Here is a 27,104-nt window from a genome sequence, read left to right as displayed (position 1 = left end):
ATCCCATATCCTTGAAGTGATCACTATTTTTTCCCCGAGGGAACGTAGCACGCCCAACCCAAAAATATGCAGTACGAAGAAATCACACACTCTACAGATATTAGAGCGGATACATTCGCCTTCACAGCTGATGCTAGTGAAAGAATATATTCTTTAATCGGCACCGAAAGCACTGAACACACGTTTGTGAAAAATAAAGAACAACAAATAAAACATTTGCTGTACCTGACCAGAAAGGAGATTAACCAACGCCTGCACGCCAGTACTATGGTGAAATATCACAAAGCCCAAAGAATCCCACGAGGCCTTCGGATTTCCCTGAGACCATCACTGTGTAAAAATTCAAAACCTTTTACAGAGCGGTGGTACGCCATATTAAATAAATGTAGTTTAGATCTAATTCTATTAATCATCGAGGAGTTGTCTAAAATACTAGAGGAATTGAAGACCGAAATAGAAATTACCACAGAGGAATTAAAGAAAACAGTATCGGAGGAAGAACTCAAAAACATCGTGGATGAGATAAACAATCAACTAGTGAAACACACACAAGAAATTAATGAACGCAAATTAAGAAAATACAAGAGAGACACTTTGGATTATAAGTTACAGGAAGTGTACACGTGGGCTGAAGTATATGCCAGAAGACGTCAAACAAAAACATATACTTCTCAAACAGATTCATCCTCCACGGATGAAGATAGACGACCCGGACGCACAGAAAGAGGCAGGAAAATCCCAGACTCTTCTGCACAAGCAGGAACATCAACTGAACAGCGTCCTTTTTTAGAAGGAGATGTCACAGAAACGGGAGACCCCGGAGGGGACTCAGAAAAAACAAGAGAAATAGACAAAACGACGCCACAGACAAGAAACGTCACGTCCAAGAAAACCAAGAACAAGAAAGGCCACTAGAAAACTTGGTTATCAACATATCAGATGAAAGACTTACCAAATTTCAAATGGACACGTTGCAAAAAGGGATGTCATTTGTCCCCACAGCCCGCACCAACAAATTGGAATTAGAGGTGAGCTTATTTAAATTGACGCGAAAAATAAGACTCAGACATTTCTTTGATAACGTCCTCACGGAACCCGCGTCCCAAAAACCGGATGAATTAAGAGGATTAAAATCCACAAGCACTTATATGCCACCAGTAAGTCATAAGACAATCGACCTATTTGAAACCTTATGCAAACAAGAAATAGAAAAGGTTAACACCAAGAAGATTCCTAAACAGAAAAACATGACTAACAAAGAATATGGCACAATACAATCACTGGCGAAAAACGACAAAATAGTTTGCCAAAAGGCCGACAAGGGAGGGGCAATGGTCATTTTGAACAAATCATATTACGAAACAGTGATTAAGGAACACATAGAGGATGATACTCTATACATAGAAATTGATTACAATCCCACGGAAGAAATTCGAAAAATCCTGACAGACATATTATTAAGAGCACGAGACATGGGAACCATCACAGAGAAAACCAAACAATACCTCACCCAAGAGAATCCAAAGTGCCCGGTTATATATATGGTACCCAAGGTCCATAAAGATCTAAACAATCCACCCTGCCGCCCGATAGTTTCCACAAAAGGCAGTCTCCACGAGCCAGTGGGGAAGTTCATCGACAAATATTTGCAACCACTTGTATTACAATCAGCCTCATACATAAAGGACACTACTGACTTTTTGAGAAAATTGTACAGTCTAACAACATTAGAACAAATAACAATGGTAACGATTGACGTTAGGGCACTCTATACGTCCATACCCCACAAAGAAGGCCTGGAAGCCATTGAAAAAGCATTGTTGAACAGTCCGTATGAGCATCACTTGCAAATATTTTTAATGGAACTAATGGAGTTCTCCTTGATGAACAGTTACTTTGAACACCAACGAAGATGGTTCATCCAACGGAGTGGCACATCCATGGGTAATTGCGCCGCACAGGCGTATGCCAATTTGTTTATGACAGATTTTGAAAACTTGCACATTCACCAACGACAAGAATGGGCCAGCCAATTATCGATGTATGTAAGATTCATCGATGACATCTTTCTAATTTGGAAAGGAGACGAAGCAGTGTTACATCATGAATTAAACAGATTGAACAGCAGGAATGAAAGGATAAGCTTCACGTGGCAAATGAGCACCTCGAAGATTCAATTTTTGGATGTAGAAATCACCAGGATTGGAAATCAGTTTCATACTAACCTCTATCGGAAGCCAACTGACAGAAACAATCTACTGAAATTTGAAAGCCATCATCCCCTACCCCTAAAGACCCATCTGCCTTTTTCACAGTTTCTCAGGGTACGAAGAGTGGTCTCACAAACGAAACAATGTCAAGACCAATTGACAATAATGGCAAAAAGATTTCATGATAGGGGATACCCTGAAGGAACGATACAACCAGCACTAACTAAAGCACAACAACCAACCAGAGAGGAACTCCTAACTTACAAAACTAGGGAGGAGACTAAAAGAATAACATGTGTGAGTAAATACTCAAACGTAAGTACCCAATTTAGGAACATTATCCGAAAACATTGGCAAATTTTGAGATTGGAAGCGGATTTTAAAGGCATTTTTTCTGAAGAACCACTGTTCGCTTTCACGAGAGCCAAAAACATAGGAGAAATGTTGAAACATCCAATTGAGCGACCTCCAAAGAATACTTATCGTGGAACAACTCAATGCATGAATTGCAGTAGCTGCCATAACATCATGAAAGGGAATGAAATATCCCACCCAATGAAAGGCTATCAAATACCACTAAGAGTTAATGGCACGTGCGATACCATGAACATCATATATATGTTGAAATGCCCTTGTGGCTCAGTGTATGTAGGCCACACTGAGCGCAAATTGAAAACGCGCCTTACAGAACACAAAAGCAACATAAGAACTGAATCTATAAAGTCAACAGTGGCAGTTCACTTCAAAGAAAAACATCACCACATAAGCCAACTGCGAGCTTGCATATTGGAAATTGTGCCAAAAACAGAGGGTACAAGCAACAAAAAAAACTTACTTAAAAGAGAGAATCATTGGATTTACCACTTGAACAGCTTGAAGCCCAATGGGCTCAATGATCGAACTGAATTTCTATGTTATTTATGACACATGATTATATGTGAACTCTTTTGGTAGAACTGTAAAATTCTGGATACGTGTAAAACAGTGCAGTTTTGATGTCCCCTACATAGTGTTTAAACCTTGGCAGGCACCAAGTAGTAAGGGCGTGCAGTTAAATTTACACACAGTAAAACACACGCACATTGTCAGAGAATCACTTGAGTAGCGTCAATAAAGGAAAGAAAAAAACGGCACATAGTAACGCGCATGCGCGAGATAACGGGTAGAAAAAGTAACACAGTTGAGCCCGGCGCCATTAGAAAATGCAATTAGGAGCCAACACAAGCGGTTAACTTCGCAAATCAGGTGAGCGTTTGAAGCATGAATAGGAGCCATAGTCAGCCGCGTTTTATATACAAACCGACATTAATGCATGCAAGCGAGTGAGCGGCGTACAAACTGTGAAAGCACGTAGTTAAACGGTACACCGTTACCGCAGCACGAGTAACATAGCAGTGATACATCGTGTCACTGAACGCCTAGCATAGATCGAGTTGAGCTCGTAGAATGTTTCACGCGACAGCGCTTAAAGGTATTTTGCTTGTAGAAGGGTCCACGTAGCAGCGCGGCTAAGCGTGATTGAACCATGAAATGCAATGGGGAAAATTAACGCAATTAAATGAAAAGAGGGTGGCAATGTTAAATGTTATAAATTACAAAGCACAACGGAGGTTAAAGCATGTTTTATGTTGTTTAATTAATTCACAGATCTCCCTGATGAAGGTGCTAAATGCACCGAAATGCATTGGACATGATTAATTTTGGGAACCAAATATATGATGTTTAAAGAAGTATTTGACATATAAATCTTTGTGATTAATGTGAATTATGGAGATGGAATAAATTCACAGATAAACGATTACGTTGGAGCCACGTTTTTGTATTAAACATAGCTGGAGACCCAGCAACCGTCCTGTGCCCGGGGTGAGAGGACTATGTCGTAATAGTCCTGCGACCATTGGATTATTCAAGTACACTCAGGGAGGAGAGTGATACCCACGGAGCACGGTTAACTCAGAGAAAATTTGCGGTCTGTGCACATCCCATATCCTTGAAGTGTTCTTAATGTTTGCAAGTAATAGTCTTTTTGGGGGTGGGTGGGGGGTGAACGGGTCCTTTCTCCTCCTGGGTTTTCTTTTCGTAGACTAGTTGGGTGGTTGGGCGACAGGCACACTGCAAGTTTATGGGGCTCTTTGGTCTTCAGCAGGGGTGCGGGGTGGGGGGTATAGTTGTTTTGACATTGTTGGGGGAACTGGGTTGTTTGTTTGAATTTTCTTGTTACTTGCAAGGCGAAGGAAGGGCGCACTCCTGTTTTTTGCGGTCGCTTTGGGTGTGGGGTGGGGGAGGGGCTGAACACGGGGATGGGGGGTAGGGGACTTCGGTTATTGTGTTGGAACGTGAACGGGTTGGGGGATGGCATTAAGAGGAGGGTGGTGTTGCAATTGCTGAAACGTTTGACTCCAGATGTCGTTTTACTGCAGGAGACTCATTTGCTCGGCAACAAGTGCTACGCTTTGAATAGGCGTGGTTATCGCCTTGTGGCGCACTCGGGTTTCACTTCGGGCTCTAGGGGGGCGGGCATTCTGGTTCGGACCTCCCTCCCCTTGGCCATAGATGATGTCATTCTGGATGATAAGGGACGATACGCCGCCATTGTGGGGCGCTGGGAGGGGAAGGTTCTTATTTTGATTTCTGTGTACGTGCCCCCGGGCCTCCAGGCCACCACATTTGCTGATCTGAGTGGACTTATCCTGGGTCTCCCAGAGGGTCTGCTTTTGGTTGGGGGTGACTTTAATGCAGTGTCTCGGGGATGCGTGATCGTCACCCTCCCAGGGAACTGCCGAAGGCCCAGACTTGGTTGAGTGACTTCCTGGAGACGCTGGGGCTCACTGATTGTTGGCGGTTGCTTCACCCAGGACAGTTGCAATATACCTATCATTCTGGTGCTCATGGTAGTCTCTCGAGGTTGGACCACGTATTACTGCCCTCGGCCCATGCATCCCTCATACGGGAAGTTAAACATCTGGCACGGGGCATCTCGGACCATTCTCCTCTTTGGCTGGTGGTTGATGCACGGCAGGGTTCGGCGGGCCGAGTGGCTCCGATCAACCCCTGGTATTTGAAGGACCCCAGGGTCAGGGGTGAGCTGGTTAAAGCACACGATTGTTATTTTGAGGAAAATGTGGGCTCTGTTTCCTCCCCTAGTTTACTTTGGGAAGCTTACAAGATGGTCATTCGTGGCCAGGCCCTCTCACTGATTGGTAGCGTGAAGTTGGCCAACCGTGCTGAGATGGTTCGACTTGAGGGGGAGGTCACGGCCCTGGAGGAGCGTTTGGAATCTGGGGTTACCGCTGAGGGGTTACATCTACTGGAGTTGAAGCAACATGAATACAGAGCTCTGGTCACTGAAGCTGCTAAGGAAATGGGGAGGGAACAGCAGGGACGCTTGTATGATGTGGGTGATAAGGCTGGGAAACTGCTTGCTTGGTTGGATAAGAGGGAGAATGCAAGTCGTGTCGTCCCTATGATTGTTGCGGAGAATGGAGAGTGTTGTACAGACCCTGTTGATATTGTTGCATGTTTTGCCGATTATTTCCGCGGGGTGTACTCCCAGGTGTCTGATCGTTCAGAGCAGGACTCCTGCCTGCTATTGCGTGATATTGCACTTCCCCGATTGTCTGACATTGATAGAGATGCTCTGGATGCCCCGCCTACTGTGGACGAGATTGCCGCTGCTGTCCGTTCGGTCCGATCCGGCAAGGCCTCGGGCCCTAATGGGATCCCCATTGAGCTATACAAACTGCGCCCGGATTCGCTAGCTCCTCATCTGCGCTCTATGTTTCTTGAGTCTTTGGAGGTGGGTTTTCTCCCGCCAGACCAGAGACTGGCCACTATTGTTGTCATCCACAAGGATGGTAAACCTCGGGATTGCTGTGCCTCTTTTCGACCCATTTCGTTGATTAACGTGGAACCTAAAATCTTGGCCAGGTTGCTGGAGACACGTTTGGCGACCGTTATTGGGGAACTGGTTCACCCTGATCAATCCGGCTTTATACCGCATCCTAACACGGCGCTTAACCTCCGAAGGTTGCATGGCGTCCTGGCACGGGCCGAGACGCTGCGTGAGCCCGCCATCTTGGCGTCCTTAGACGCTACGATGGCGTTTGACACAATAGAATGGCCGTATTTGTGGGCGGTTCTTGCTAAGTTTGGTTTCGGTTCGGAGTTCGTTCGGTGGGTCAAATTGCTTTACGCCGGTCCCATGGCTCAGGTGGTGGTCAATGGTCGGGTCTCTGCGCCCTTTGCTCTGAGCAGAGGGACGCGACAGGGCTGTCCCTTGTCCCCCTTGTTGTTTGCTCTCGCCTTGGAACCGCTGGCGGCCTGGTTGAGGTGGGAACCGTCCCTGAAGGGCATTAGGTGGAACTCGGAGTTTGAAGACCGTGTATCTCTCTACGCTGATGATATTCTGCTCTATCTTACATCACCCCGTAAATCCCTCATTGTACTGTTTGATGTCTTAACGTCCTTCCGCAAAAACTCGGGTCTTGTCATCAACTGGTCGAAGTCCTGTGTGTACGTTCTGTCGGGTGCCACCCCCCTTCTGCCGAGTGGTTGTCCTATCGCGATTGTGAAAGATGGCTTTAAATACCTGGGCATTTTTATCACGCTGAGCCCTGCACTGCGGTTTGACCGTAACTTACTGCCCCCTCTCCAGCGCCTTCGGGCGGATGTGGTCGCTTGGGGGAAACTTCCTCTCTCTCCCCTGGGTAGAGCGGCATTGTTTAAGATGATGTCACTGCCCCGCTTCCTCTACGCTTTGCAAAACACACTTGACGTCGTCCCGGCTACATACTTCCGTGAGGTTGAAAGTTTACAGAGGCAACTGGTGTGGGGGGGTAGGCCCCGGATCGCCATTGCTAAATTGTCGCTCCCGTGGTACGACGGTGGAATTGCTTTACCTGATATCCGTCGCTATTATTGGGCGTCTCAACTGGGGGCGATAAATCATTGCATGTATGGCCCTTTGCCGAATCCGGCCTTCGAGATGGACAAATGGTTGTTACCGGGGGGCGACTTCAATAGAGCCCTCTACTCGAAAATCACCCCTCGCAACGTGATGGGCCCCACCAGGACGGCCGTCCAGGTGTGGCGACATGCTTCCATGGCGCTTGGGTGGACTGGTAAATTGACTCGTGCCACCCCCCTGTACGCGTCTGATAGACTTGGCTCACTTTGGCAGTTCCGGGGGTTTGATAGGTGGGACTGGATTGGTATCAGCAGGATTGATGATGTTTGGACTAAGGGGAGAATGAAGACGTTCGAGGAATTGAAAACCGAGTACGCTTTGAGCGATCGTGAATTTTTTCGCTATGCGCAGGTCCGCCACGCGGTGCTCTCGGTCTTCCCTTCGGGTGTGGAGATACCGGAGTCGTCCCCGCTTGAAGACAGGGTACTGGACGGACATGTTCCTGATAGTACGATTTCGCTTATTTATAAAAAATTAATCAACTCCAGGTCTGATCTCCTGGTTCGTCTTAGAGAGGTCTGGACTGGTGATGGGCTGGAGCTGGACGATGAGGACTGGCAGGCGGCGATCTCCTCCCCTAAAGAGGTGGCCATCCAGGCGCGCCTTAGATTTGTGCAACTTAAAATCCTGCATAGAGTGTATGTCACTGGTCCCCGTTTGGTACACATGGGCTACTCTGTGGATGGTTTGTGTCGGCGTGGATGCGGTCTCCTGGGCACCTTTTTACATATCATCTGGGAGTGCCCTGAGATAGTGCGATTCTGGTCCCGTGTGCACGAGGTGATGAGTGAGGTTACGGGGGTGCGATCGATGCCGGAAGCTAGGAGATGCCTGCTGAATGTATGGGAACCGAATGATTACTCCGTGTCGCAGCTTCGGTGGGTGACCTTGGGCAATATGATTGCCAAAAGAGACATTGCGCAACTGTGGGGCGCTCAGGGCCCGCCCGGGATTCGGAAATGGAAACAAAACATGGACTGGTGCATGTTCAGAGAAAAAACTGTATATATTTCTCGAGGTACCCCCCGAAAATGGGGGAAAATATGGACTCAATGGAACACTTACCGTGGTGATATATGTGCCCCTCCTCTTCCTGACCCAGATGTAGCACCCACGTCCCCGTAACCCGAGGGTTCCTTCACATACTATTGTATACTGGTTGCAATTTGTCTCTTCTGCCCCCCCCCCCCTGTGAGAATTTTTCTCGATGGAACAAGTGCTCATGGTATTGCCCTTCCCGCTCCGCCGCCATGTACTGCAACGTTGTGTATACTGATGTCTCTTTTTCTTCTCTCCTTGCAAGTTGTTTGTGTTTGTGTTATAAAAATCAATAAAAAGTTTCCACAAAAAAAAAAACATTGTACGAGTTGGCCAACCAGCCACGGGTGGAACTGTAGGCATGATATTAGTGTCCAGTGTTAGTTAATGCGTTTGAGTACCATTTGGCATGAGTCAATTGGGTGCTCACATTACGGACCTTATATGTTGGTAGTGCACGCCCGGGGATAATATTACATTATGGGAGTATGGGCGTGCCGACGCATAGTTGTAATGTATGGAATAGGGTACTGTGTGTGTCACTGGGTGTGTGAGCGCATATGTATTTGCTAGAATTGATAAAGGAACCTGTTGTGACGCTCGCCTGTCGCAAGCTCATAAGGGCTATCTTTTACCATACAGTTGTAGAGCAGTAACAGTGTATAGCCTCTTCTGTTGCTCACCTGTTGCATGCTCATGTGGGCTACCTTTTTTTTAGAAACTACAGTTGTAGAGCTGTAACAGTTTGACACCTACAGGAATAGTGTGCAGTGCCAATACAAACAAGACCTCTTGTTACCTACTCCCGGGTTCCGGATATTGCAGGCAAATCCTACTGTGAGACACCGGACGGCAGGGCCCTTATTTAAACATAAGGTATATTCTCTAAAGCAGAGGTAATACAGGGTTAGTGATGTGCAACACCACTGGTATAGTGTGATGCAAAGTCGCAGAAAGGTCTTGGCCACCTTATTGGTGCTTGCAACCTGCGAATCTGTGGGTCATCTGAAATTTGAATGCACTGGGGGAAAAAAAATCTTGGAGTACATGAAGTCACTATTTCTCAGTGTAGATAGTGTATATATTTACATGTGCAATAGCAAAGAAAGAATTTAAAACTGATGCCATGGGTGAAAGCTCCCCAGGTGTAGTCTTTTACCCTTGCAGTGTGTTCTCTTTTTCTAGTTGTTCAGTGTGGTAACAAAACCCCACCATTTCGCTTCAGAGTTTAACCCCTGAACTATAGAATTAGTCCTCTCAATCCAACGACATTCTAGCCGTTGTGAAATCTTTCTGGAATAACGGCTTTATCAATAACCTGCCATCTTACGTCATCTGCAGAGTGTTTTTTTCCAGAGTAGTGGGTGACCATTGGAGCATTGGCCACCGAACGCCTGATGCGACTACGATGTTGTCCTATTCTGACCTTAATGGGTTGTTGTGTTTGTCCAATATATGGCATACCGCCAGGACAGCATAAACAATATACCACAATGCGTGTGTTATAGTTTGCAAGGAATTCCAGTGAATGTTTTACATTTGCATGTTCAAATGTTTTGGTGTTGGATGTAAAGGCACAATCGACACAATTGCCACATTTAAGGTGTCCTGTCTAGAGCAGCCCGACTACTCCGTGCAGAGCAGGACTCAGGTGCACGTTAACGGCACCTGCTGAATCACTCAACTCTTCCGTGCTGCAAGATCGGGTAAGGCACGAATTGAGCCAGTTGGCCCCCAGCAGATTTGATGCCAACTGTGTTGCAACACCATAGACACTTTTGACTAAATTCCTAAAGACTTAAAGGGAGAACTCTAGAGTACGTTCTAATAGTTTGCATTCCCTGATGCGGCCATCAATAAATGGAGAATAACTGTAAACACATTACACGGAGGGTGACACAAGGATTTGCCTGACAACTACTAGAGCCCCGATTTCAAGGAGGATTGGGTTGTTACTCCTGATTGTAGAACTTCATTGCGTGTGTAGACTTAGAAATAAAATACTACATTTCTTATAACTGCATGTATTTAGCTAGACATTGATTTATTGTTAAGGAAGCCTTGACTGCTCAACCACAGCTACTACTGACAGTCAAGTGCAGAAGGGGTACTTGGCCCAGACGAGAGGGATCCATAGTAGGTCAGGATCCATAGTAGTTCGGACCAAGGGATGTCAGGAGGAAAAGACCTCAAACACCACCGATGGGCCCCGAGGCATACATTTACAGTACACAAAACGGTCTTCTATATGATAGCTTGTTCATAACTTTGCACTCTGCCCACTGGTGATGCATTCCCATATTGCTACTTGCTGAAGCACGATACACACGAAGCAGGTAACTTCATATGTTGCCTTTATTAGTGGTAAAACAGTCCTGAGGAGAGTGGTTAATTAATATTCTACTCCCGCTGCTGTCCAATGCCTCACTCCGTCAGCCGATCGCCGAACCATTCTAACTGACGGAGTGAGCCACACACAGAGCGGGCAGGGAACTGTGTCGCATGAGCAGCTCGAGGAAAGGAGAAATCACCCGGCTGCCATGCGCCACAACACAGCTCCCTTTTTTAATAAAACAACAATGAATAATGTATACATAGGAATACTTCAGAACACAAACTGTATTCCTAAGATTAGATAATAACAGGATAAATGATAAATAACAATTTTCTGTAAATCAACAAATATGATTGAAACAGAGAGTCATTGAGTAACAAGGTTAACCATATCTTTCATCCACAGTGGTGAGGTTAGTTTTTTAATTACTTTTTATTAACTTTTTTGATCCACAGAAATTCTAGATTTCAACAACTTGGCTTGTGAATGATCATGTTGCATACATTACAAATCATCGTTTTTCTCGCAAGTTTCTTACTGTACTGGAAAAACAGTAACACCACCATTCAAATGGTCTTTCTTTGCCACATTCTCTTTGTTTACAAAAACCACAGAAGCAACTGAGGGCTTGATCCCCCATTACCCCCTTCTACACAAATACCGGATTTGGACACTGCAATTGTTTTTGTGATTGCTACATTTTAAATTACCTTTCCTAACTAAACTGGAATTTTTTATTCTAACAGTGTCACCTATATGATAGTCATAAAATTGAACTCTATTCAAACAACTGTATCTTGAACATACTTGCATTTGTTTAAGTTTACGTTTAACCACCTCGTTGACCTTTGCTTTACACCTTCCACAATTATAAGAAGCAATGCTTCTCTTAACCCAATGTGGCTCTACTAATGTAAAAGGAGTACGTCTATTAAATGCCTGAAAAGGAGAAATCCCTGTTGTAGAGGGAGGTGTTAAATGATAAGAATTCAATATTTCCTGGACTGCCACCAATGGGTTCAACTTGCTGGATATAGCTAATCAAATGGTGTTACCAATGAGTCTATTGGCCCTTTCCACAAAGCCATTACCATGAGGATGATATTGACTGGTGTGTTTGAGCTCAGGGCCTTTTTATTTAATAAATGTAATAGCATCAGATGTAAATTCTATGTCAGGACCGGAGGCTATGGATTATGCTATGCTTTCCTTGCTTTATTTCGAACAGCAGTCATTTTAAAACTTCAACCATAGACCACATTTCCCAAACAACCTCGGAATATGTTGGTCAAAAAAGAAATAAACAAGGGACCACCATCCCCAAGTCCATTAACCAATCACAGCGTCATGAGCCCAATATAGCCTCTCCATCCGTCACTGGATCTGGTTCCCACTAAACGCCCTAGGATGGACAGAGTGGACCAAGACGCTTTTGAGCACTTACGGGAGGCATTTCTGGCTCATACCCTGCCCGTGGTCGCTCCAGTTCTTGGAACACCTTCCCCAGCCACCACGGTCCGGTTAGTCCGTCCCCGTGGGATGACGACCAAGCTGATACTGATGAGGATCCAGAAACCTCTAGACCATGGCGACCAGAATCGCGGGCAGGCCCAAGATTCTCAGGGGGCTTCAGATATGTTGGATCCAGAACTCCTTATGCACCCTAGATCTTCGGAATGGTCCCCCTCCGCAAAGGTGGTGAGCTACATGGCGGGCAGGATCAGGACTCCCATGGGGGGGGAAGGACGCCCGTAGCCGACTCCGCTCGAAGTGTCCCCATCCCTCTTTGGATGGCAAAGTTGGACAAACCCCCAAACTAGACCCAAGGATGGCAACCTTTTTAGCCAAGTTCATTAAAGATCCAAAGAAAGGAATATATAGGTCGTGGCGGGCGTGCCAGGACAAGTTGTTGGACGCTCTGGGCCCCCTAACAATGATTCTGGATATGGCAGAAGATGCCAAGTCTTACAGTGCCCTCATCTCCCCAGAGGCCGTCTCCAGATGGACTCAACGGGTCGTGGTGTTTCTCGGCAACGGGAACTGTGCGCTTTCTACAGAGTAGTGAAGATCTTTTTTGATAAAGGTTGACCCTAAACTTGGGGACTTAGCCAACTCTGAAGCAAGAGTGGTGACACAGGGTGACCTGTTTGGGGAGCCCTTTGATAAGGAGCTGGGCAAGTTTGTCAACACCTTTACGTCACTGGACAAAGCCCAGACTTCTATAAAGAAGGTTTTTTCTCACCAGGTTTTCCGAAGGGCAGGTCGAGGCAGGGGCCGCTCGACCGGCCAAGCCCCCAATATTCCCAGGGGACAAGGATCCAGGCAAGGGCAGTACCAGAACCAGCAACGGTACAATAATTTCTACCCTTCCCGTAGAGGCCGTGGATTCAGAGGAGGGGACAACTCCGCCGCCACCGGTAAGTGTAACGCCAGAGTCCTTACTATGTGTGGGTGGCCATCTGGCCCAATTTGTGAGTCAGTGGGAGAAAGTCCCTTGCGATGATTGGGTGTTACAAACTATTCATTGTTTCAGATCGAGTTTTGTGGTGAGCCCACGCAATTGGTTCCTCCTCGACCTATCCAGTTTTCCCACCAAGAAACAACCTTGATAGACAGGGACATTTGCCACACCGTGTTGCACCCACAGGGGTTCCTAAGCAATGTGTTCTTGGTGGACAAGCCGGATGGGGGCCAGCGCCCAGTTTTGAACCTCTGGGAGTTCGAGTGGTTAGTCTACCGCCACTTCAAAATGGAGGGCATCCATCTCCTCCGAGATGTATTGCGTCCTGTGGATTAGATGGTCCGCCTCGATTTAAAAGATGCCTATCTGGCCATTTCTATTTTTCCTCCACACTGGAAGTTTCTTCAGTTTCTCTGGAGAGATTAGGTATTTCAGTTTATGTCTCTCCATTTCGGGCTCTCCTCTGCTCCGTGGTGTTTCACGAAGGTTCTGTTGTTGGCCCAGAACCCGCGGTTGCTCTGGGATCAGCTGCAGCAGGCGGTCTCTCTCTTAGAAGGTCTCGGGTTTGTCATAAACACAAAGAAATCTTTGTTGATTCCAGCGCAAAAGGTCACGTTTCTTGGGTTTGTAATAAACTCAGTTGACGCATCCCTCAGTCTTCAGGCACTGAAACTTTCCAAGATCCATCACAAGTTGCGACGCTCTCTGGCCAAGCAGACAATTCCCCTCCGGCAAATCACCCGCATTGTGGGCCTTTTGTCTGCATCCATCCAAACGATTTTCCCGGGCCCACTCCATCACAGGGCCTTACAAAGCCTCAAAGCGCAACACCTGAGGAAGGGTTACCCGTGCTCCCATCCGGTTTCCCTGTTGGACGAGGCATGGGAAGAAATTTGTTGGTGGCTCTCCCACATGGAAGGCTGGAATGGGAGGGCAATTTTTGATACAGCACCGGATTTTGTCATCGAGTCTGATGCCAGCAGGTCCGGTTGGGGCGCCAGATGTGGGAACTTCTCCACAGGAGGCTCTTGGTCTCAGCAAGAGCAAGCACTACATATCAATTGCCTGGAGCTTCTTGCCGGCTCTTTTGCGGTGAAGTGTTGGACCAAGGAGAGAGCGCAGTTGTGTGTCCTGTTGAAGATGGACAATATATCGGCGGTCCGATATATCAATCATCTCGGAGGCACCCGATCAAAGGTGCTGTCGGAACTGCCGACGAATCTTTGGCAATTTTGCCTGGACAATCACATTTTGCTGCAAGCGGAATACCTCCACGGTCAGGAGAATCAGGTAGCGGACTGGCAGTTGCGTCACTTCAGGGATTCAAGTCTCTGGATACTACATCCGGACGTTTTTTCTCTAGTACAGGAGAATTGAGGTCCTTTCTCAGTGGATCTTTTCGCATCCAGACTGGACGACCAAGTTCCTCGTTTTTTCAGTTGGCGTCCAGACCCGTTGGCCATAGCCACCGATGCGTTCCTGCAGGACTGGACACTGGAACAACCCTATGCGTTTCCACCATTCGCGATGATTATTCGGGTCTCGGCCCAAGTCAGGAGACCGAGAGCGAACGTGGTTCTTATCACCCTAATTTGTAAGTCACAAGTATGGTTTCCAGTTCTTCTGGAACTTTTTGGGGATTTTCCAATCCGACTCCCCCACTTTCCAGAACTCCTTCTCAACCCAGATCTAATCCCTCATCAGATGGTGCTCAGCGGAGCCCTACAGCTCATGGCGTGGAGAACTACAGGGGTAGATGGTCGCTCCGTGGCCTTTTGGACTATGCGGAGGGCCTCTTGTCCAAGGACTGGGCAGATAGCACCATCAAACGATATAAATCGGCATGGCGATGTTGGTGTCGTTGGTGTGTGCGACGGGGTTGTGATACGGTGGGCGCGGATTTAGTTCATATACTGAACTTTCTAGCGAGCTTGGCGCGGCAAGGTTTGGCCTACCAGTCGGTGAACACCTTTCGGCCCGTGATTTCGGCGGGGCATGTGCCGATTCAAGGCAATCCAGTGGGGGGAACACTTCTTTGTGTGTCGCCTCTTGCGGGGCTCCACCTGTCTCTCACCCCGGAACCTCCCTATTCCTAGCTTTGGGATGTGGATAGAGTGCTCATTTTGTTTTTGTCATGGCAGCATAATGAATATTTATCAAGGAAGGAATTATCGGCGAAATTTGCCACACTTCTTTGTTTAGTCTCTTGTAGAAGAGTTTCAGATGTGCAAGCCCTGGATGTCACAAGCAGGGTATTTTCTCCCTCAGGGGGTCTGTTTACAATCCATCAAAGGACTAAATGCCATACTGGAGTTATTGAATACCCGGCTTTCGAGGATGCTCCTAAATTATGTGTGGTGTGCTGCTTGAAAGCTTATGAGGAAATGTCCTCACAGTTGAGACCTCCAGGTGAAAGGCAGCTTTTGATTGCTCTCAAGAAACCACACAAGGTGGTTTCCGCTCCAACGATTGCACGATGGGTGCGATGGGTCATGCAAGAAGCGGGGATTAGCCTGCGGCAGCTTGGAGCCCATTCAGTAAGAGGAGCTATGGCTTCTAAAATCTTCACGCTAGGAGCTTGGTTAGAGGATATCATGAATGCGGCCGACTGGTCATCAGATTCTACCTTCAAACGGTTTTATTTCAAGCCTATTGTAGACATGGCGCATTTGGTGTTAAGTAAGCTTTGAACTAGCATAATCCAAAGCCTCCGGTCCGGACATAAAATTAAAAATTTCCTAGCTATCGTAATGGAAAGTTTCAATTCTATCAAGGACTCGGAGAAGAGGATTATCCCACCTGTGGACGCGGTCTGCCTTCACCCGCCCATGAAGGAGTAAGAACGATTTTAGGTCCTTGTTTGGCATGCTGTTCACGAATTTCAACAGATAACTGATATCTGCAAATGTCTAGATTCTTAGTTGGTATCTTGTTCTTTGATCATGCATTCGAGCGGTGATAGCCGCTGTTTTCATAGCCCTGATACTGTCCTTTTCATTCTAGGAGGTGATTCTGGGAAACAGGAAGGTTGATTTCAGATGAAGATGGGCTTGGCTCACGCTTCTAAAGAGGAATGGCAGTGACGGATGGAGAGGTTATATTGGGATCATGACGCTGTGATTGGTTCATGGACTTGGGGACGTGTGGTCCCTTGTTTATTTCTTTTTTGACCAACATGTTTCCAAGGGTGTTTGGGAAATGTGGTCTATGGTTGAAGTTTTAAAATGGCCGCTGTTCAAAATAAAGCAAGGAAAGAATAGCATAATCCTCGCCTACAAGTAATTAATAGAATTGAAACATTCCGTTACGATAGCTAGGAAATTTTTCATTGCACACCATTGTCTGTGATTAAAACCATGGGAATGCCTTCACATGAAAAATTTTTATGTAGAAAATGAATTGAGTTAGGTGTTTTCACAAAATCAACTTCAACCCATTTTGATCTAAAATCTATAAGAACAAATGCAAACTCATTGTTGCAATGTGAGAAAGGACCTAAGATATCAAATGCCACCTTATCCGAAGCATTCCCCGGAAAATTAACAGCTACCATGGGAGGTGTTCTAACAGATAAATGCTTATCTGGTATGCAACATGTCGCATAATTCCTTACATCCTGCTCAATGTCCTGATTCATTTTTGGCCACAAGTATGTCTCATGTAACCTTTTCTTGTTTAAAGTCATTTCCAAATGCCCTGAATGAGCTAATTCTAAACCTTGCTGCTTAAAGAAACAGGAGGAACGAGCTTTTCACTTCTATAGATAATGCCATCATAAAGTACAGACACGGCTCTTGTCGAAATTTCTGAAGCAATCCTGGAGTGTTTGGATGCTGGTGGCAGAGCGGCTCTGATTTTATTAGACTTCTCTGTGGCCTTTGATACTGTGCCTCACTCCTTGTTACTGGCCCGCCTCTTGGATATTGGTATCTCAGGGTCTGCTTGGAACTGGCTTAAATAATTCCTTGAAGACAGATCACAGCAAGTCTGGCTTCCCCAGTCTTCATCTGCCCCTCAAAGGGTCACTACTTATGTGCCTCAGGGCTCCACCTTGAGCCCCTTCCTCTTTAATATAGAGGTCACCCAGCTAATTCATCTGGCGGTGGAGTTGGTGCCAAGATCATCGCATATGCTGATGATACCCAGCTCATCTTTACATGGAACAAAAACAACTCTTCCCCACTCGAGTTAGAACTTGCATTACAGACTTTTTCAATGGCTCCTCTCTGCGCAGCTCAAGTGCATGAGGACAAATCAGAGATCCTCTTGTTTGGGACCTTTCCTCCTCAGTTTAGGGAATCGATCTGGCCGGCTGACTATCCATTGCCCAATTCCGTGGGTCAGCCCACCACAAATCTCGGAATTTGGTGCAACGAAGATCTCCGGTTTTCCACACAGATCATGAAGCTAGCGGGCAGTGTTTTGGCACCCTTAAATCACTCAGGAAATTTCTCCCCCTCCTCCCTAGGACAGCCAAGGAAATGGTTACCCTTGCCTTGATTCATTCACGCATTGATTATGCGAATGCTTTGTACAGTGGCTTGCCAGGGTACCAGTTGAAGAGACTGCAGGCAATTCAGAATGCTGCAGCAAGGTTTCTACTTAGCATTCTGGGGAGATCCAGTAGAAAGCAACACCTACACGATCTTCCCTGGCTTCCTGTGGCTGAGAGAGTAAAATTTAAAGCCCTCACCCTGGCTCATTCAGCCCTGTATGGACTTGGCCCTGTATACCTTAGGAAACAATTTAAGTTCTATTTACCCGTGAGACAGTTGCGCTCAGTGGCGCAGCTTCTGGCAATCATCCCATGGTTTTGCTGTACGAGAATGGTTGTCAGCTCTCTTGCCTACTAGACAGTGGTGGCTTGGAATTTACTTGCTCTAGACCTTCGTGGCATCCAGGACTCGGCTGAAAATTCTGCTTTTTATCTAATGATCCGTCATTTCTCAGCTCCCATTTTGGTGCCACGCAGGGACACTCTTCGAGTATCTGTGCGCGCTATAAATGTCAATACCATAACATAACATTGAGAGTAAATTCTGGTGAGAACCAAGTAAAAAATGATAATTCTCCTGTGAGGTTCCTTTCTTTTGGCCAACCATCAGTTATGAATTTTGACACACAACAGGATCTGATAATAATGCAGTACTCCAATCGAGGGTGAAAATACACAAATGATTCTCAAAATAGAATGAAGCTACTATGAACTCTTCCAATTCGTCTTCATACTCTGCATTATCAACAATATTGGGAAACCAAGAAAGAAAACCTGCCCTTTTGTTGGATCAACCTGGAACAAACCACTGAAAAATCATATTCTAACAACTTTGTAGCAAGTCTAGCAAGTCTTGCTGTTAACTTTTCAGAATGGTGTGATGGTCTCTTCAAGATGTACACGAAAGCTTTGTGATCAGTTCTAAGTTGAAAATGTGTTCCCCCATAACAGATTTCTGAACTTGTGCATTGCCCAATTACAGGCCAGCATTTCCTTCTCTATTACAGGTTAAGATTTTTCAACATCTTTCAACATTTTGGATGCAAATTGGACAGTGCGATCCACATTCTTGATCCTATGTTAATAGCAGCTCCCAAATCTCAATCACCAGCATCAACAGTTACACTTACAGGGTGTGATAGAGGGGCTTGTAATAGATCATCATTCTTTATCAAAGTAAAAGCTTCCTTTTGTTCATCTTCACATGTAAAATCCACCCTCTTTTTGAGAAGTCTTGTAATCGGTTCAGAAATCGATGCAAAAATTTAAATGAATTTAGCATAAAACTCATAGTCCAATAAAGGACATAACTTGCTCTCTGTTTCAAGGTTCAGGAGTATTTTCCATGACGCTATAACTAAGCCTGGTTTTGGACTGATGCCATTTATACTTCTAATGTACCCTAAATACTCCAATTGATCTTTCCCAAAACTAGATTTGCCCTTTCTGAACTGCAAACCACTGATTGATTTTCTTAAACACTGCATTCAGCTTGTGAATACGTTCATAATGATTTGCACTTGCTACTAATACATCGTCTTGAAATACAAGAACACCTTCTATATCACCCAAATTTTGTTCCATACTCTTTTTTTTTTTTTTTTTGCAGAGTTTTATATAGCGCGAACTAGACCCGAACTGAATCAGGTATCAGAGCGCTTTACATAGCACCAGTTACGTTACGAAGACTGAGGCAACAGATCCTATCCTCATCGCCAGATTGCTGAAGCCCGATACACATGAAGCAGGTAACTTCAAATGCTGCCTTTATTAGTGGTAAAACAGCCCTGAGGAGAGCGGTTAATTAATATTCCGCACCCGCTGCTGTCCGATGCCTCACTCTCTTAGCCGACTGCTGAACCGTTCTAATGATTCTGATCAAGCCGACTGAGTGAACCGCACACAGCACCAGCAGGGAATTGTGTCACATGGGCAGCTCAAGGAAGGAGAAATCATCAGGTTTCAATGCGCCACAACACTACTAGTGGCCGAGAAGGCAGCTCAGCGAGTTAAAATACACTACTGAAATCTGCAATGACTGAAATTCACAAACCTGAATCTCTGCAAAACAGACTTAGCCTTCCAATGTTATGGGGTTGGTAAATTGAGTATCAGGTAAAGGTAACATGTGTTGCATACAATGATTAAAGAGGACGTAAGTGCCGAGTGTGATGGGGAATGTGTTCTGTTGTTCATTGTAAGCTTGTGTTCCTTCTTGAATAATGATCTGTACCGTCAGATGGGACGTGGGATCGACGGAAGACGTGGGAGGGGGAATAAACAGGAAACAGCGGACATGAGCGTTCTACATGTATTCTATGCAAACGTTTATGTTTACCTTTGTGGCACTTTCCAACTTTACACCGCCTGGCCTCCAGGATGTAGGCAGCATGGCTGTGTCCTTTCCTATATAATTGTTTTGGTTCCTTGCATCTATCAGTGCCTGTGAAAGGATTTGCTCGCTTATGTCTTCTTTGCTTTCCGCAATAAACATTTAAAAAAAAAAAAAAGAAGGACGGAAGTGCAGTGTGAAACACCATTTGAAAAAAGTAAGTTATCTGCCTGGCGACACAGCTTTGTTATGAGATGTTGAAGTGAAAGACACCCCTCACAATTCAATATCATGCAGGCTTCATTCACTTTGTCTTTTCTGCTCGTATTTTTCCCGATAGTTTGGGGTTTTAAAATGTAATTCAGCAATCGCATCTACAATGAAAAGCTATATTGTAGCTTTTATTTCAATAGCAACACAGAACAGCTTCATTTGATCTGTTTTAAAACATGCATTCGATATATTAATGAAGCAGTATTCTTGAACTGAGTGATTCTAGTAAGCAAACAAATACTGCAATTTGCCGGTACAAAACATTAAGAGATCATTAAACAAAGTAATCATCTGAATGTTCTGATTTTTTTTTTGTGAGAGGACAATCATTTTTTTTTTTATAAGTATTTTATTCAATCCATACAATGCTTGAACAAAAACATACAGGCTGCAGCATGTATAGTTTATCAACATAGTACATTACCACATTATGTTCTTATTATCAACCACATTTCCGAATCTCCTACATCTGTGTAGCACTACAGAAGCTGATGAAAGCGAAGATAGTCCTCCAAAGGCTTCCAGTAGTCCCTGGGTTTGAACCCGGTGGGGAGTTCCTACTCATATATATGTAATGTATCTTTGCAATACGCAACGTCTATTATCCACTGTTTGCCCTGCGGGCTTTTCCCGCTCCCCCAGGACATGTACACTCTTCGTTTAGAAGAGGACAAGCATTTAGTGCACATATCTGCCTTAGCTATGACAGTGACATTGTAGAGGAAAGAATTTCGGTTCAAACATAGCATTTAGCAAAATATCAAATGTTGTTAGGGGTGCTACCCATTCTTCTGTGACGACCAATGTACCTTTTAATGACTAATGTACGGGAAGGGATAAAGAATTACAACTTCTGACCCTTTCTATTGCCCCTTCAACTCCACACACTACTTTAGGTTGAAGGAGCTCCATACAGTACAACTTGTCAGTCAATGTAAAAATGTTAGGTTGTCCATGAATTTGCAGATTTGGCCATGCAGTTAAGAACGTACCTTCCAAGTGTAAAGAATCTTGCCACTTCTTTCAACATTCACAACGTGTGGTATTTCTGAGTTGTTTTGTACAGTATCTGAAATTATAAAAAACACAAACATCACTTTCCTGCAGTCATAAATATGTACTATTTATATTCTGCTGGTAGAAACACTTTAGTGTCACAAACTTAAAACTAAAAAGGCACTGAAATAAACAAGACAAGAAACAAAGGATACTATTAGCAATTCAATAACGACCTCTTATGAAGTGTGTTAACAGTGAGTTAAACTCAGCACTGGACCATAATGATCTCCTAATGAATAGAATGACTTGAAATTTGGACTCAACCTAAATGTGATGGCATTCTGATTAGACCTAAAACTCCCCTTGTTTGGAACATATCATACATCTACAATGGTCACCCTTTTTGTATTCAAAAGGAATGTCGTTTTTTGAGTATTGGTTCTATGTTCTTTATCAATCTCTCCATTACCAATGTGGCTTTGTTTGCTCTGTACAAATGTGTTCAATACATAAATGGCTGGCATAATCTGTCATTGAAATGTTTGCAAAGCATAAAGAATCGTTGTCCTTGTACACTACTGTGAACAGTGTTTAAGCACTAATCATCAGATTATACTAGGATGCAACTTTTTGTAAATATGCACTGTTTAAGAGTAGATGAAACCCTGGGTACAACACTTTCTCGGGACTTCTGTACAATCTTCAGCTTTTGACTAACGGAGACACAAATTGGAAGGAAAGGTCAGGGACAACATGACAACCTATATCACTTTAGCAATCCACCGGAAGGCAACTGGAAATAAGGGCTGCTAATTTTGTATTTTATTTTAATCACAGCTTCCCCGAGGAATGGAATGCAGCAACATCTCTTTTTGGGGCAAAACCATGAGTTGTGCTTTATGTTTCCACAAAATATCTCTTTATTTACTTTGCTCATAAAACAGATGGTCATCAGTTCAATGCACACAAGTAGATACTTACAAAGGATCATGGAGAGTTGCAGGTGTGATTGCATCTGTGTAATACATGCATGATACAAAAGGCTAGTTCACTGAAAAGGAATGCGGATTTGCTTTGTCTCAGTCTCGTTTGAATGTCCTAACTGATTGTAAGGCCTTTTGTGGAATTTTCTTGTGGTGTGCTCACCAACTTGTAGGTTTCGCTTGCGTTGTGCGTGCGAAATCTCTTGCAATTAAAAAGAAAAAAATATTGTAAAAAGGAGCTTACAGCTCACCCTTACATTCCATTTGTTCATCTTCTTCCCACTCCTTTTTTCCTTCCTTTCTGTTGGTTGTATCATGCTATTTACTGTTGAGTTCGGGTATCTATGTGGGTGTTTATTTTATCAGTGAAGGCTGGAACAAGTACTCCTTCCACTGAATGTTTCATCCACATTTTTTTTCTTTCATGGATCTACTTTTTTCTTGGAGATCAAGCGTGTTTGGCGACTGCATGTTATTTGTGCAGCTGTGCTCAAGATTTGGATTCTTTAAAACATCTAGCTTCTTTGGTGATTGAAGCTGTGCGTTTTGCAAACGCTCATAGATTTCACCCGCTCACAGAACTTCTTATTTGTATTAGGTAGAATATAAAGCGTTTTTGGGGTCTGCTTGTAGGGTACATTTTTATAGTTACAAAGAGAGCGCATGTGACTGTTACATTCCTCAGAGATTTCAGGTTGGATTCTGAACAGTTGCATTTTTTAATTACTTCTTAAACGTTACACAGCACGATTTATGAATATAAAATGCATGTTGTTTCGTTTCTTTGCAAACAAAAAATATTTATGTTTACAAGCACATTTTCACATGCACAAAAGCACCGCATGCAACTAATGCACAGATCATTTGAACAGGAAAACATTTCTCTTTTTCCTATTAATGCATTTGTCGTGCGACTTCCGATTGAAAGAAAGAATGTTTTCTTTCACAGATCTCATTCTTTGATACAAATGCTTTCATCATTTCAGGATGGTAGTAGCAACTTCACCCTACTTGTTTGTGCTCGCACAAACTTTCAACCGGACTTCCTGAATTTACAAAGAACAAATAATTTGTATACTATCTCGTACTTGATTTTTTGGCACATGTTTGAGAACAACAAACACGGTGCGGGTGACTGCAAGAGATAGATAACAATTATGATGCTACTTGGGTGTAATGGACTTTGTATCTTAACAAACATGCTTTAGTCATTTCATCTCTTTATGATGCTCTTTTTTGTAACATTTCAATTACGATTTCTTTTATAAAGACCAGTTTAATGGTTTAAAAGCAAGCATAGAAATGTGTTGTGCCAAACAATTCAAAACTAAAACATTTATCTTTTGTATTACCCATTTTAAACATAACTATCAGCTGATTTATTGATGTTATACATTTACTGTGCTTCAATGCATTCGCCAGAAGGCTTCAGATAGAAATTTTTTTATATTTTTAGCAATTAAGACATGCACGGTCAGTTGAAATAGTGCGCATTGGTTTCTAATTTCTATGTAGAACTAATCTTTCTTTCCTTACACGTTTAAATATTTTTGGTCTTCTCATTTCACATACATTAAATGCAGTCCATGGCCACATTATGTAATTACTCTGACAGACTAGGAAATTACACACACAGCATGAACATTTTGAAGATCAAAACCCGAAAAAGGAGGTTCGGCATCCAATCCAATGTTCAATACCATATAATGATCAATGGTATTAGATAATCACATCAATAAAACATGAACTGCATTTTAACAATACAAACACTATTTTTAAAACAATGTTTGAGAAAAGAAGAAGATGAAGAACGAAGATTTCTTCTTGAGCTCTGTATTACTTTGGTTCTCAAAATAGTTCATAAATGTTATATGGTCACATTCATGGCGTCTGTTGACAATTCGCGATTTCCCATTTTCTTCAATAAAAATATACAATGCACTTCAGGTCACAAGGACCGGGGTTACTATAATCAGAGAAAAATATACAACGTTCAATGTGCCAGTGGACCTTAGCTTGTTATCGGTCAAGCACATTCTATGACTCAATCAGAAGAGGGTTTTGAATAATGCCATTCAGTTTCATGTTCCTATATATAGAGAGAGTCCAGCATATTAGGTCTACACAGCAGATCATTTCCTCACCCTCCCTCTCTCCTCGGGCAAGGGACAGAGGGAACAAGAGGGAACAAGAGGAATGGTGGAAGGAGAATGCCAAATGTCTCAAGGAGACGCTGCATCCCCATAGGTGTTTCTGATAGGAGCAGCGTGTCATCCGCAAACATTAGCGCTGGCATTTTGCGGTTTGCAAGTTTAGGAGAATCTATGTCCTTAACCGCTAAGAGATCAGCAATTAGTCCATTTAGAAAAAGGGAAAACAGTGTTGGAGCAAGGACGCAACCTTGTCTTACGCCCTTCTCTACGGGGATCGGAGCTGAAAGTTCCCCTCTATTCCCATACCTAATTTTGGCAAAAGTGTCTACATGGAGGTTTCATAGCTGTTGACAAAGATAGACTGGAGCCCCCATTTCTAAAAGGAGGCCCCACAGCTGGTCTCGATCAACCAGATTGAATGCCGACTTGAGGTCCACGAATGTTAAATAAAGTGATCCTCCCTCCAAGATGATGGTTTTCCAATAGATCAGTTGAAGTCTAAACAACAGATCTATGGTTGAGGTTTTTGATCTAAATCCCGCTTGAAGGGGGGTCAATATGTTATGGTCATCAATCCAATTCTGAAGTCTTCCCAAAAGGACACGTGCAAAGTTTTTTTGCGATACGTCAATAAGGCTAATAGGTCTAGAATTAGCCAGCTCTAAGGGGCAGCCTTCTTTGAAAATTGGGATGATCTCGGCACCCGCCCACATTTGGGGGGGGGTGTCAAACCCTGGAGGAGTGCATTAAAAAGGGACCTCAGATAAGGGGCCCAAACAGCCTGCTCAGATTTATATAGATCTCCTGAGACCCTGTCCAATCCAGGAGCCTTATTCGGCAGGACTTTGGTCAAGGCCAATGATACATAGCCCAGAGAACAAGGGGGAATGTCGGAAGATAGAACATGAGTAGAATCAATCGCAAGTGACCCCACTGCGGCAGTTCCCACTTGAGACTTTGAGTATAATTTTTCAAAGTGGGATTGCCAAACTTCCTCCCCGAGGTTTGGCTCAATTGCGTTCTACCGTCGGGGTTGCCTGTCTTAACCAAGTTCCAGAACCCTCTCGTGTCCCTATCATCTAGGGCTTTCTTGATAGACTGCCACCTCTCAGTCTCCCATTCGGATTTTGCATTTAAAATAATGTTTTTAAAAAAGGCCTTGGCCTCCCTGATGGATGCGACGTTCCCCTCACGTAATATAAAGAATATATCAGTCCTTGCTTCTTTACATGCCCTGTTGTACCAAGGACTATTACCACTTTCTTCCTTCCTTTTCTTGGTTGAAGAAGTATAAAAATACTGAGCCAGTATTCCAACCAAGTCATGATGATTTGCCCCTAACTCCTCTAAGCAATCAATATCACTACATTTGTCTGGAATAAGACTAGCTTTTTCCAGAAAGGGAAGAATCGATTTATACAATGAAGCCTTTGCCTCAGGCGATTGTATAAAGGTTGCCCAGCGGATTCTTCTCCCACCCTCTACAGCGATTAAGTTCGGGGTCGGCTGAGCAATCTCAGCGTTCCCAACTGCCGAGTTACACCAATCCAGAGTGATAACTAAGGGGTTGTGATCACTTTCGGGACGACACTGGACCAGAAAGTTCACTATCCTATGCCAGATGTCCACCTTCACCAGGATGTAGTCTATTGTGGACGCCTCGCCTGGCCATTTCTTTCAAATGTATATTTCCCTGGGTTGTCTGCAGGCAATCGGCCATTACACGCTCTCAGGGAATGATTCAAAGTTAATGTGGTCAATTGCAGAGCTAGAGGGGTCCAAGCCCTCAGGGGGTAGTGGTTGCATGCTGGGATTCCCCACGAGGCATCCTCGTCGCTCGTTATGGGGTGGCATAGACCATTTGAGGGTTCAAAATGTGAATTGAAGTCCCTGCCTATAATAGGGAAGATTTGCTCAGGTAGCGTAGAGAGAAAAGCAGTCAAGCAGTCCAACGTCTGTGCGATCTGCCCATGCTTAACAGGGCGTGAGTATACGCTGATAATCGCCAGCTTAGGCGAATTCTTAAGGGAAAGCACAACACATAAGATATCGGGGGAGTGGGTGTCTATCGGCTTGACTAAACAACCAAGATGTGTCTCAACCCAGATGCCCAAGGGCCTACCCCTTGGCCCCTGAGTGGCCGCTTTACTATAAGTGGCAAACCCAGATCTGTGCATCGACTCCAAAGCCCAAGTCTCTTGAAATAGGGAGATCTCATGTGAGTGGATAAATTCGCCCCACTCAGGGATATCCATTTTTGCTTTGAGCCCAGCTACATTCCATGATAATATCCTTAACCCTGGAATAGGGGCTGCGCTAATTCTCTGTGGTCCCGTAGTTTCAGACCTAAAGTCGTAGTGGCTCACTATTTCCCCTTCAGCATTCTCTATTTGGACCCAATGGTTGCTTCTCAACAAGGAGTTATCAAACACCACCTCTTCCTGACCCATGTTAATTCCTATGACATAGGGGGGGGGTAATTTCTCCCTGGATATCGGTAGTCACTTGAGAACTCCCCGCTCTTCCAGGTGGGCTGCGGGTTGTATCCCCCTCACTATCATCATTGACTCCCCTATAGGTATCCTCAACTATTAGAACCCTCTTCAGTGTCAATAACTGGTCTTTAGTCGGATCTCCCTCATCAGGCCGTGAAACTTGACTGCAACAAGTCAGTCAATCGACTTAGTCTAGGGTGCTAAATCTATTGTTTAGGGGGAGAACAAAGGGAAAGGGAGCGTCAGAATTAGCGTAACTGATGTTTTTTCTTCCCACCTGTGGCAAACATTCCCTACCTACTTGGCGTTTGCCCCAGCTATCTGGCAGAGGATAAGATGAACGAGGGGGGTAAAAGTAGGTTAG

General features: G+C 44.4%; 1 protein-coding gene across 2 annotated transcripts in view; it reads right to left on the bottom strand.

Moving 5' to 3' along the window:
• Nucleotides 1-27,104, bottom strand: part of GSAP (gamma-secretase activating protein) — a 725,614-nt gene that overhangs the window by 671,689 nt on the left and 26,821 nt on the right. For both annotated transcript variants that reach the window (XR_013608568.1, XM_078679324.1), the window contains exon 2: nucleotides 21,103-21,179. Coding sequence is in view for 1 of the 2 variants with exons in the window: in XM_078679324.1 (XP_078535450.1) it covers nucleotides 21,103-21,179 (77 nt within the window). In the remaining variant the exon portion in view is untranslated. The remainder of the gene's footprint in view (nucleotides 1-21,102; nucleotides 21,180-27,104) is intronic.

Source organism: Lissotriton helveticus, chromosome 1_1 (assembly GCF_964261635.1).
Source record: "Lissotriton helveticus chromosome 1_1, aLisHel1.1, whole genome shotgun sequence".
Taxonomy (NCBI): domain Eukaryota; kingdom Metazoa; phylum Chordata; class Amphibia; order Caudata; family Salamandridae; genus Lissotriton; species Lissotriton helveticus.
Note: the sequence above shows the minus strand (reverse complement) of the source record. Positions and strands in the feature narration are given on the sequence as shown.